Genomic DNA, 13380 nt, shown 5'->3' with positions numbered 1-13380 from the left:
GGACTCAGGTAGCTTTAATTTGCATCTCAACTCTATCAGTTACCAGCTGATCCATTTATGTGCCTTTAAATGGGACTATGTACATTGTAATTTGTATCTCATGGGACTATTGCATTACATTGATTAGTTTAAGTGATAACCTAGCTGTTTGCTCCACACCAGATTTTTCAGCATTCTACATGTGTTACCTCAAACAATATTAATAAGGCTACTGAAATATGTGCAAACCTTTAGGCTATTCTCAGTGAGTTTGTTTTCCTCATTTATTAAATGATGGTAATTCTTTATACAAGTACAGAAGTGATTAAATGATTTATTATTATTTAGCTCAGGGCCTGGTATATTGGGTATGGTATACCAAAAATAAACTAAAATTTTAATTTTTGAGTGTGTAGTGAGTTTGTCCTATCACTTTCTATGGAATTCTGTATTTGGCTCCCCATAAAGAAGAGGAGAAGACTGAAAGGTGGGGCTTATTGTGGCAACAGGTAGTCTTTAGGAATTTACTGAGAAGATTATACTGTGGCTTCTTCTGTGAACTTAAAGAACCATTCTAAAAACATTTAATTACCCAAGAGCAAAGCCTAGGAATGGTGGCAGTAACCTAGTAACCTAGTAACTATCAACCAGAATCTCCTGAGAAACTCTTAAAGGCATACTCACCCAGCCTGCATTCTTAAGATTCTGACCCAATAGTTCTGAAGTAGAACTAAAGGATCTGTCACTTTAAAACTTCCTGGTGAATCCCACATGTAGCCAGACTGAGAATCACTTCTCCAAGACCTCACTATGACATCAAAACTTTCCAAACTCCTGAGAAACGTAGAACCCATGGTGAGAGGAGAGAGACTGAACAGAAAGCTTGGACAGCAAGCTGATCCCCTTTGTTAACTGGAGGGTGCTGTGCCCTCTGTCTTCTTAAACTTCTTGCATTGACTCAGTGCTTCAAGAATAAGGTAAATCTCACTATCCTTATGCTAGGTTTAAGTATGACAGTGGCTTCAAGGAGCCTAACATAGTAAATCAAATGGCCTCTATCAAGTCATGGCCTCCCTCCATGGGAAAAGTAGTTTTTGATTAATGAACAAACCAATATTACTTGTCACTGTGTATCCTCCAACAATCTTTCTTATTTGTTTGTTTGTTTATTTATTTATTTATTTATTTGGCTTATTGAGATCAAACTTATAAGTGTGGCCAAAATTAATGCTTTCCTGGGCCATTGGCTGAAATAACAGGTTTTCTAAAGACTACATACAGATATTAAAACACCTTTCCCATATTGTTTTTTAATCTAAAGATAATCATTTATAATAGCAGGTTTTACAAGCTTTAATTTTCCAGAAAGTCAATTCACTTCATTATAAGTATCCATGGTTCTAATATATTCATTAATATGCAGTGAAAACATAAGAATCACCCTGGCTTGTGTTTCCAAAAGCTACCTCAGTCTAAATTCCTAGATTTAATCACCAAAATGCCCTGGGAAACTCTGACATTTAACAGTCTAATTCCATGTCCTTTGTCTATGTCTTAGGCCTGGTGTACAGCGAAATCGAAATGGGGTATTCTAGGGCACTTTTCTAACCCTGCCACTTGTACTTGATCTTTTCTCTCTCTCTCTCTCTCTCTCTCTCTCTCTCTCTCTCTCTCTCTCTCTCTCTCTCTCACACACACACACACACACACACACACACACACTACCATCACCACCAAACTGTACATCGCTGCTTTGCAGAAATCCCAGTTATAGCTGTTGCTTGGAAACTTGGAAGTCCTTGAAATGAATGTCTGCTTTGATAGCTAAAGACAGCTAGCCATGGGGGAGAGTGCGCTTCCTATTGGCAGTAAAATGCAGCAACTTTGATATGGTTTTATTTTTAGCTCACTTTTAGGAGTGATATCCACAAGTTTAGAGATTTCAGGGTAATATTCTTAGGTAATTCTTAGGCTAGACTCAGATACTATGTTACGGTTCTTCTGATTCCTTCTCAGTGGTTATGCCGACTTATCTGACTATTAATAGCTCAGTTTTAGAAGAATTGGAGATGAAGGAGAGTGATGAACCCTAAAGGAAGCAGCTTCCTGAGCCTTGCTTTCTCTAGTGCACAAGTGTAGAATTTAATCATATCCAGGTCTATGATTTTTCCAGGAATTCTTGCCTGTTTAATATTCTATTTGAGAAGTGAGCACACTATTTAAAGCAACCTTCAAGGATGTATAACATTAAATTTTGAGTTCCCAAAACAAAGAACTTGGTCTAACCAGCTAAGCTATTGTTTTTGTTATTCAAATATGTCCATGTGGGTGATGTGTGTGGGTAACCCTAGGTAGTAAGAAGAAAGTGTGGGCCAGGCGGTGGTGGCGCACGCCTTTAATCCCAGCGCTTGGGAGGCAGAGGCAGGTGGATTTCTGAGTTCGAGGCCAGCCTGGTCTACAGAGTGAGTTCCAGGACAGCCAGGACTACACAGAGAAACCCTGTCACCCTGTCTCGAAAAACCAAAAAAAAAAAAAAAAGAAGAAGAAGAAGAAGAAGAAGAAGAAGAAGAAGAAGAAGAAGAAGAAGAAGAAGAAGAAGAAGAAGAAGAAGAAGAAGAAAGTGTGGGATCCCTAGGAGTGGGTGTTATCAGCATTTGTCAGTCGTCCAATGTGGGTTCTGGGATCTAAACTCCAGGCTTCAAGATTGAGCAGAAACCAATCTTAATTGCTGAGCCATCTCTCTCCAGCCCTAATACCACATTGCTTTTAAGAGTAGAAAATAGGCCTATGTCAAGACTGATCTAAGGTGGTAATCTTTCCTTTTCTAACCTATGATTCCTGCCTTTTAGGACTAATGGAGTTGGAACCCATAGAGCTCTGTCCTTATGATCCAAACCACAGGATACCTGCCAGCAGATTACAGTACCACCTGGCATCATGCAAAAAGGTACGTTTCCCCAGTAATAACTGTAAATCACAAGTAAAGACCTTTTTTCAAAATATAAAAAGATAGTTCTTTGGTTTTGCTTTTTGCTTCTGATCACAGCTAGAAACTAAAAGGGGTTTGTTTTTTTTTTTTTTTTTTGTTTTTTGTTTTTTTGTTTTGTTTTGTTTTTTTTGTTTTTTTGGGTTTTTTTTGTTTTTTTGTTTTTTTGTTTTTTTGTTTTTTTGGGGGGGGTTTTTTTGTTTTTTTGTTTTTTTTTTTTTTTTTTGTTTTTCGAGACAGGGTTTCTCTGTGTAGCCCTGGCTGTCCTGGAACTCACTCTATAGACCAGGCTGGCCTCAAACTCAGAAATCCACCTGCCTCTGCCTCCCAAATGCTGGGATCAAAGGTGAGCACCACCACTGCCCAGTGAAACTAAAAGTTCTTAAAGTTGAGATATAATGTCTCTTCAGAAATTTTCAGAAATTAGTGGAGGATGGAACACAGGCAAGACCTAACAAGAATTATTCCTTCTAGAAAAATCCAAAGATAGCTAAAAAGATGGCTAACTGCAAATACAATGCTTGTCATGTGGTCCCAATCAAAAGTCTCAAGGAACATGAGGCCAACTGTATCAACAGGACTGCAGTCGATGATGGTAAGCTTTTCACTTGCAAACAAGTAGATAAGACCAAATTCTATGTCTTCCAACATCCCCATATCTCAGGGTGATTTCGAAGCCTTAGTCAAACAAAGCAGATAAAAGTTTGATTTTTATATTCTACTTCAAGAACATCTTTTATACTTTGTTTCAGAGCCACTTAATCTTCAAAAGATCACTCATCCAAATTTTGAAGAAAATGAAAACCTCTCTACTGCTGGGAGTCAGAATCCTGACCCTGATGTCTGGAATGTGGGTGAGCAAGGGTGAAATGGAACAGAACTGTGAGCAGAAGTGTGCTTTAGAACTAGCAGATAGTAAACACAGCCTGAGTGATAAATACTTATGCTCTTCTCACAAAAACCATTCACTACAAATCACTAAACCTAAGAATGTCACCTGTCTCTAAGGCGATGGCCCAGTTAAAAACAATAGTGTAACTAAGCTATAGGCCAGCATGCCATTGTCACAGCCTTCAAACAGGGCTGAACCTTGATTAGCCAGAGTGGCCAAATCATCCTGATTTGTGTGGTAAAGACTGTGTAACTGAAAATTCAGACTCAGCAGTTCATACTAAGGTCCTAGTATCATACACTGGCAGATTTGGACTGCCTTATTCACATAGTGCAAATTACATGCTAAAAAAAAAAACAACCAAAAACTGGCTGTAACCAAACAAGTACATCTCCCAACTGGAGATACCCCCTGCACCTCCATGTACCCCACAGCCTTGTGCTTCAGGGGTATTTTTGTTACTGTCCAGCCCCTCTGCCCTTTTCTAATACTCAATAAACAATTATTCCTTAAACAAAAGTATATTCAATAACTATTGTTCCTTTTTTAAAAAATTTAAAAAGTAATATAGCTAAAATTTAAACTCACATATGAAAATGAAAGGTTTCCCATCTTGCCAGGCATTATGACTTACCTGTAATCCCAGAACTCAGGAGGCAGAGGCAGAAGGGTCTCTGTGAGTTCAAGGCTAGCCTGGTCTACACAGAAAGCTCCAGAACAACCAGGACCACATAGAGGTCTCAAAAATAAATTAATTAATTTAAAAAACAAAATAAACTAAAAAATAAATAAAAAGACCTCACCAGCTTTCAGTCTGAAGCTTGGCTATTAAGGAAGTATTTCTTAAACACATCTTCAAAATGCTGATCTACAAAAGTCTGCCTCATAATCAAACTTAATATTGAATATAGGGAAGGGCTGTAGCCCAGGGGCACAGCACTTGCCTTGCATGCATGGAGTCTTGGTTCTAACCCCAGCACTGCAAAACAATAAAAATAATTAAATGTGCATGTTAGAACAATACTTCTTCCCATAATATAAGCTCTGAATTACATTGTTATAACTTAAAATGTCAGTACAAGTATTATGCTGACTAGTTTTATGACAACTTGACACAAGCTAGAGTAATCTAAGAGGAGAGAACCTCAATTGAGAAAATGCCTCCACAAGATCAGGGTGTAGGTCATTTTCTTGATTAGTGATTGATGTTGGAAGCTCCAGCCTGTTGTGGGTGGTTCCACCCCTAGACTGGTGGTTCTATGTCCTAAGAAACCAGACTGAGCAATCGAGCAAGCCACCTCCTTAATCCCTGTCTCCAGGATCCTGTTCTGACTTCCCCTACTGGTACCTGAAAGTGTAATCGGAATAAACCCCTTCTTCCCCAAGTTGCTTTTGTTCATTGTTAACAGTAATAAAGACCCTAAGACAGATTCAGTCGCTAATAACGACATAAGGATACAAGTTTGTTTCAGCTTGTGGCTGTCAATCTTCCAGATTTAGCTTCCAAAGATGACATAAATGGAGACTAGAAAGGTACCTGGTTTGAAAAGATACTTGCATTCATATTCCCCTGGTAAAGCAGTTGTATACTCACACCTAAATGTAAGGGGTGGACATGTAGTCCCTGGCAGAGCAGCCACTTCCCAGCAACAGCTATACAGGAAGACTAAAGAAGGGCTCTGCTACCAGCAGCCTTCTCTGCAACAATCTGAAGATGCTCAGGAATTGTGTTTCTTCTTTCTCATTCTTTACTTTCTAGATCATACGAATCATTTTCCTTCATTTGTTCTTGAGACTTTTGCTCCAAAAACGCTGGTTTGTGAGAGGTAAGATAAACTATATGCTCATCACCATCATTCAAGTTAGTAAGTTTGACTTTTTTTTTTTAATGTTTGCTTGTTTGCTTGCTTGTTTTGTGTGGCCACGGCAGATGTGGGCAGGTCAGAGAACAACCTGCTATCACCAGTTTCTCCTTCCACTCCATGTATTCTGGGTTTCAAACTCAGGTTGTAAGGCTTGGCAGTATGTACTTTTGTTCACTCAGCCACCTCACCAGTCCTAAAGTTAGACTTTTAAAGGGAAGATGGCCATTAGGCCATAGGCTCAAACTACATGAGCTTCAGTCACTAACTTAAAGATTTGTGCCGGGCAGTGGTGGCGCAGGCCTTTAATCCCTGCACTTGGGAGGCAGAGGTAGGTGGATTTCTGAGTTCGAGGCCAGCCTGACCTACAGAGTGAGTTCCAGGACAGCCAGGGCTACACAGAGAAACCCTGTCTCCAAAAAAATCAAGAAAAAAAAAATTGTGATCAGGTGGTATAGCTCAGCTGGTAAATTCTTGGTGCACCAACATGACGACCTGAATTCAGGCCTACAAGAACACAGTAAGGTACGGTGGTATGTACCTATAATCATAGCAACGAGAAAGCAGGGACTGAGAAAGGAGCTTTCCTGGAATGTGGCCAAGTAGTCTAACCAAATCAGCAAGCTCCAGGTTCAGTAGGAGACCTCATATCATCAACCACCACCACCACCACCTCCTCCTCCTCCTCCTCCTCCTCCTCCTCCTCCTCCTCTTCTCCTTCTCCTTCTCCTTCTCCTTCTCCTTCTCCTTCTTCTTCTTTTTCATGTGGAAGTCTGGTGAGATGTTCCAGAGAGTTAAAAGGTGCTTGTTGCCAAGACTGGCACCCTGAGTTCGATTCCCAAGACCCAGATGGTGATTGAACTATTCCCATAAATTGTCCACTGACCTACACACACACAGAGAGAGAGAGAGAGAGAGAGAGAGAGAGAGAGAGAGAGAGAGAGAGAGAGACTCTTAAAAGTTTAAAATAGGAGGCTAGAGAAATGGCCTAGGAGTTAAGATCACTTGCTGCTGTTGCAGAGGACCCAGGTTTGATTGCCAGCATCCATGACAGATCACAACCCATCTGTAACTCTAGTTCCAGCAATCCCAACATCATCTTCCTGCCTCCATGGGCATGAGTCATGCATGTGGTCCACAGACATATATGCAGACAAAATACCAATATACATAAGATTTTACATTTTTTAAAATAAAGTGGAAAACAGTTGAAGAAACATTCAACGGTGACCTCTAGCACACAGGTACATACACACATGCAGTGTGTGTGGCTCCGGGTAATTTCCTTCTCAACACTTCACTTAGGATTGTATTCTATCAAGGCCTTGTATATACAACAGTCATAATTCTGTAAAGAACAAAAGACCAACTTCTCAGACTTAAGGAGACCATCTATATACAAACAGCTCAGGATCCCTAGCCAAACAAGCTGGGAGAGCACACCCAAGGGTTATAGGAGTCACCTACCACATGAGAATGGAAGGCATAGAGGAACCATAAGAAACAAAAGATAGAAATCAATGATTCCTACTGTAACTCTTAGTAATTAATATAAATTATGTTGGATAATGCAATTCTGGCTGCCTGGAACTGGATATATCAACTGATTCCCCATTCCTGCTTCCCTATTGACTTTCTTGTACTTCTTCTATAGTGACTCAAGAGACCTACAAGAGGCTATGGCCGATAAGCATCCTAACAGCTCCAAGTCTTGGGGAAGAGGTAAAGTAACCTTTGTTGGGTTAACATCAAACTTTTAACATTGTGATCTAAACTTGAAAAGATATATAAGCCATGGAGTGTGGTGGTGCACACCTTTAAATCCCCAAAATTAAAGGGCAGAGGCAAGCAGATCTCTGTGAGTTCAAGTCCAGTCTGGTCTACATAGTTGCTATACAGTCAGGGCTACAGAATAAGATCCCAACTCAAAACAAAAATTAATTAAAATATTAAAACATTGGTCTGGGGATTCATCTCAGTGATAACACCCTTGCCTCATATGCAAATGATCCTAGTTCAGTGCCCTGGGGAAAAATTATTCTGCTCCTACTTGACCCACAGTAGGACACAGGGAAAGTCCTGGGGACTTCTGATCAGACTGAGGAAAAGGCTGTTTTTAAATGCTATTGGCACATCTCAAGCTGTGAAAATGGCACTACTTTAATCTTTTTCTTTCTCCCCACAGGTCAGAAAAACTGATGGAGACATTGCAAATTAAAGTGCCCGAAGACAAATAGAAGTCATTTTAAACTTTAGGGAAATCTCAACTTTTAATAAATTTGTGATTGTCATCTTAACATGTTTTTATTTAAATAAAGAATATTTTCCTTTGACAAACTTACTTGTTTTCACATCCTTGTGTATCACCTGAAGGCTACAGAGCTTGTTTGCCTATTTCTATTATTAGAAGAGGAATTACCATCACTCTGTGAGCTGTGAAATTATTCCATAGATCATTCCCCAAGTTTTTTCTGTCACCTATTGAGTGACCCTCCAATCACCCTTCTTCCATCTGCTATACAAATCTTCCTGGATTTTTTTTATTGAATATTTTATTTACATTTCAGATGTTATCCCCTTTCCCCATTTCCCCCACACACCCAGGAACCTACAATCCCATTCCCCCTCCTCCTGCTTCTATGAGGATATGCCCACACACACCCACCCAATCCCACCTCCCCATCCTCGAATTCCCCCACACTGGGGCTTCCAGCCTTCATGGAACCAAGGGCCTCCTCTCCCACCTATGCCCAACAAGGCCATTCTCCCCTACATATACAACTGGAGCCATGGATTTCTCCCTATGTGCTCCTGGGCTGGTGGTTTAGCCCTGGGAGCTCTGGTTGGTTGATATTGTTGCTCTCCCCATGGGGCCACAAACCCCTTCAGCTCCTTCAGTCTTCTAACTCCTCCATTGGGAACCCCATGCTCAGTTCAATGGTTAACTGTGAGCATCCACCTCTGTATATGTCAGGCTCTGAGACCTCCAAGGAGACAGGTATACCAGGCTCCTGTCAGTATGCACTTCCTGGCATCCACATCACTGTCTACCTTTGGTGACTGTATATGGGATGGATACCCAGGTGAAGCAGTCTCCAGACAGCCCCTCCTTCATTTTCTATCCCACACTTTGTCTCCATATTTTCTCTCATGAGTATTTTGTTACTACTCCTAAGAAGGAGCAAAGCACCCACACTTTGGTCTTCCTTCTTCTTGAGCTTCATGTGGTCTGTAAGTTGTATCTTGGGTATTTCAACCTTTTGGGATAATATCCACTTATTAATGAGTGCATACCATGTGTGTTCTTTTGTGATTGGGTTACCTCAGGATGATATTTTCTAGTTCTATCCATTTACCTAAGAATTTCATGAATTCATTGTTTTTAATGGCTGAGTAATACTCCATTGTGTAAATGCACCACATTTTCTGTATCCATTTCTTTGTTGAAGGACTCTTCCCGGCTTTTAGATGATACAGTTTTTATGTCAAGCTAAGTTTGGAACATAACTCTAGATCTACTTTCCTAACTCTGTCAGCTCAATTTGCTCCCCTTGGATTACACCTTACTTTTCACTCTGTGCCTTTTTAAATGTCACTCTTCACCCTTTAGCCATTCAAATACCCTTTTGAGCTTTTTAAGTTTAATCCTTTTGCCACATTAAAACCTTTCCTGTCTCTCTTAGTGATTTCAAACATGGCAATTAAATATAATTTTCTCTCTTCTACCATGCCACCAAGAGAAGTCAGAATTGTGTTTCTTTGTGTTTCCCACATAACTAACCTGGTACTGTTTGTGTAAAACATATCAAATGCTGGACACTTTCTATTGAGGCAGGATCCCACTGTAATCCAGGTTGGCAGACAGCATTAACTTCTTTTAAGCTCTATCTCTTTATTGAATTTACCCTTTAGAATAGTGGCACTAGAAGTGGGTTTTTTTTTTTAGTTTTGTTTTTCTAGTATGCTGAGTTGCAGTTTGTTACAGTTAGTTAGACTTAACAGTTTTAATATATTATCATAGTCAAATAAACATTTATTGCCTTTTTGAGGTTCAGCCCTATACAAATTTACTAGTCCTTTCAAATCTTTTTTTCCCAAAACACTTTATTTATCAGTATTTGTATATACATACATACTTATACATGTATACATATATACATATATATGAACAATAATTAAATAAGATGTATTTGAACAGTATTGGGGGTTGGAAAGAGTGGGAGGAAGGAGAGAAAGAAAAAATTATGTAAACACAGTGCTCATATATGAAATTCTCAAAAAGGAATCCATTTTTTTAAAAATGTTCAACAGATTAACTTGCATTTTACAATATGAAAACAAATATGACCTATAATTATGTTGAAGGACATTTTAACTCACTACAAACTTTGAAATTTAAAATGAAATCAATAAAAATTATTTTACCCAGCATACTAACAAAAACCACAATAACATTTTATAATTCAAAGTATTTCTGAGAACAAGAAAATGGATTGTCAGAAGCTAAGTCAGCAGAGCCAGGGAGACACTGTGTGTCATTTATTTTCTTTTCATTTCTTTTTTTTTTTTCTTTTTTTATTATTATCAAATCATATTTTTTACTTTTTAACACAGGGATTATAAACAAGAAAATGCAGGATGTGGGGAAGGGAATGACACAGGAGCATAGATGTTCAGGGGGACTACAGATATCTTTCAGAACAGGGTATCAGCTGGGTGAAGGTTCAGGGGTCAGGTCACTATGACTCTGCCTATGCTTCACTTGTCCTTATCTAAGTTGGTACTATCTGCCAAGGCTGCCTATTTACAAGGTCTATAACTACTCAAGCTGGAAGATTTCCACAAAAGCTGCCTGTTTACAATAGTTTATAGACATCTGTTTCAGTGTTTTTGCATAGAGACCCAAGACTTTGTGTTAGCAGGCATGTATGTCAGGCCTATTGCTGATTTTAGGCTTATGGCTGATTTTAGGCCTTCAGTGTATAAGCAGAGCTGCCCCTGACATCTCCTCCCTTCTCTAATTATAGAAGGGCTGTGGCGATTCTAATCTTGCCAAGGCGAGGATAGAGGCCTGACCTCCAGTAATTAAAGGGGACCTTGTAATGGCTCCAGTCCTCCTGTCATTGTCCAGTGAGGCATGAGGGCCATACCCGTCCCGATGTCTTTTTCCTGGAGAGGGGATACTTTTGACATCAACCCCTATGCAGTCAAGCTTGTCCCTCAGGGAACCCAGAAACACATTTTTAACTTTTATTTATATTCCTTTGCAGTGCTTAGCCTCACAGCCTAAGCAAGAATTCAGATCGCCAGACAGAGGGGGTTCTGGGTGGCCCCTCTCTGCTTGGTCTAGGGGCAGAAGTCCCCTCTTTTAGGTTGGGTGGAGATGGGACTTGGGAGCACCCTGGATAGAGTAATATCCTCACCTAGAGTCTTGTGGTCCTCCATAGCTAACTTATGATAATGTATCTGAATAGATTTTGCTATCAGATTATCTATCTGTTTCACAAAGTTAGTCAGCCTATTTAAGGCCCAAGGACCAAAGGAAATAAGCAAAAATAACCTAATTACTGGTCCCAAGATGGAAGGAAGTAGGGTTAACAATCATGGAGAGATTGAATACCAATTCTTGTACAAGCTCTCATTTTTCTCTTTCTCTCTCTGTCTTTTCTCAAGACCTCCTCTGGCCTTTTTCATGCTCTCTTTAATCATCCCTGTTTTGTCTATGTAAAAGCAGCATTCTTCTTTAAGGGCTATACACAGTCTAGAACTGTACACAATCTTTTCTGTTGTAAAAGACTTTCAAATCTTTTTTTTAATTTTATTTTACATTTATTTACATTTAAGATGCCATTCCCTTTCCACATTTCCCCTCCCTAGAACACCCCTGTCCCATGCCCCCCCTTTCCTTTTTGCTTTTATACGATTTTTTTAAATGTTAATCAAAGGATTTATAAGTTTGGTAATGCTCAATCAGAAGTGTAACCCAATACCCAACCTAGATATAAAAACTATCTTTGACTGGTGGAGACATGTGAACATCTGCCTCCATGCCCCCTCTCTCTTTCTCTCTCTCATCACCTAGCTTCTCCTCTTCTTCATCTTCTCTCCTTGCTCCATCTCTTCCTCTCAGTACTCCTTCCCACTTAGCTCCTCCTACATATCACTCTTCCTGTTAAAGTAAAACTTTTCTCTCAATATACAATTACAGCATACTTATTCCTAATTGTACCAGTGAGGTACAAGATAGTCCTAATACCCAGTCCATCATTTTGTTGACTAACCAGAACCTCTGTCATCTCTTCTAACTAAAACTCTTACTTTTGATCCTGGCTTTTTTGGCTTTAGAATGAATGTCAGCTGAAAACCATCTACTCAGATCTTTTCTCTCAAAGTAAATAGCCAGGATTGGCTATGAGACTATAGGTCTTCAACCCCATCAGAAATCCAGAATGACTGAGTTAACTGAAGTTACGGGAAGGCTTTCAAATCTTTTTATCTCTAATTATGGCAGAAACAAAAGGAAACTGAACTTTGTTTCTATGACATAGAATGCATAAAAGAGACCTACTGATGTTCTCACTTAAATTTATATAGGCATTTTTTTGTTTGTTTTTGAGAGTTTCTCAATACATAGTCCAAGCTAGCCTCAAACTCAAAATTCTCCTCCCTTAGCTTCCTGCGTACTAGAGTTACACGTGTTGACCGCTTCATTTTGTTTGTTTTGCTACCCAAGCTTACCTTGAACTCCTGAACTGAAGTGAGCCTCCTCACTTACAAGTGAGAACTTGGGACTACAGGCATTCCCAGATGTACTCAGTTTGCTTTCATTTACTAAGACATTGCACATTTCAGTGTGTTATAGTTTTGTGTTTTTTAAGACAGGGTATGGATGGAGACTGGCATATCATTCAGTTGTTAAAGTGCTTTCCACACAGCATAAGGATCTGAGTTCACATCATCACCAGCACCCACATAAAAAGCCAGGCATGGGTGCATACATGTGTTCCTGGATCTCACCAGCCAATCTTGTCAAGTCAGTAAACCCCAGGTTCAGTGAGAAACACAGTCAAAAAAAATATGGTAACATGACTCAGCTAACAAGGGCTCTTGCTCTCATGTCTTATTGCTCCAAAACATACCCCACTGGTCCCACATCATCTCCCCTGTTGTCTATCTATATTCCTATGCAGGCTTCCTAAGCAGCTGCAATATAAAATAAGGAGAGAAAAAGCTTCAAGTATTGTAGTCTCTTCTTGCCTCACACTCATTTACAGAATAGATGGTTTCTTACAGACATTGCAACACTAGTAAAGTACACCCACATTCTCAAACGAGGTAAAATCTACTCTAACTGAGACACTGAGAACTGTTTGGGGAGCCGGGCAGTGTTGGTGGATGCTTTTAATCCCAGCACTTGGGAGACAGAGGCAGGCAGATCTCAGTGAGTTCAAGGCCAGCCTAGCCTACAGAGTGGGAAGAAGTAAGTAGATACTGGTTGAAGTCTATGAGTATTCAGCTAGATTATCAGTTAGTCCTAAAGATCTAATTGTGAAGTTTGGCAGCTATAGTTAATAACAATATATTACCTAAAATTTGCTTAGCAAATCTTAGGTGTTACACCTAAATGTGTGTGTGTGTGTGTGTGTGTGTGTGTGTGTACA

The 13380-nt window shown here is 39.6% G+C and overlaps 1 protein-coding gene across 1 annotated transcript; it reads left to right on the top strand.

Moving 5' to 3' along the window:
- Nucleotides 1–813: 813 nt before the first annotated feature.
- On the top strand, nt 814–8053 carry LOC117719346 (gametocyte-specific factor 1-like). The gene is made up of 7 exons (XM_034517515.2): nt 814–956; nt 2829–2926; nt 3440–3560; nt 3718–3819; nt 5617–5683; nt 7374–7441; nt 7905–8053. The coding sequence occupies exons 2-7, from the start codon at nt 2834–2836 to the stop codon at nt 7916–7918; spliced, it is 465 nt and encodes a 154-aa protein (XP_034373406.1). The 5' UTR covers nt 814–956; nt 2829–2833; the 3' UTR covers nt 7919–8053.
- Nucleotides 8054–13380: the final 5327 nt, after the last annotated feature.

This window comes from Arvicanthis niloticus, chromosome 13 (assembly GCF_011762505.2).
Source record: "Arvicanthis niloticus isolate mArvNil1 chromosome 13, mArvNil1.pat.X, whole genome shotgun sequence".
In the NCBI taxonomy this organism is placed as follows: Eukaryota; Metazoa; Chordata; class Mammalia; order Rodentia; family Muridae; genus Arvicanthis; species Arvicanthis niloticus.
This window is presented reverse-complemented; position numbering and strand designations above follow the sequence as displayed.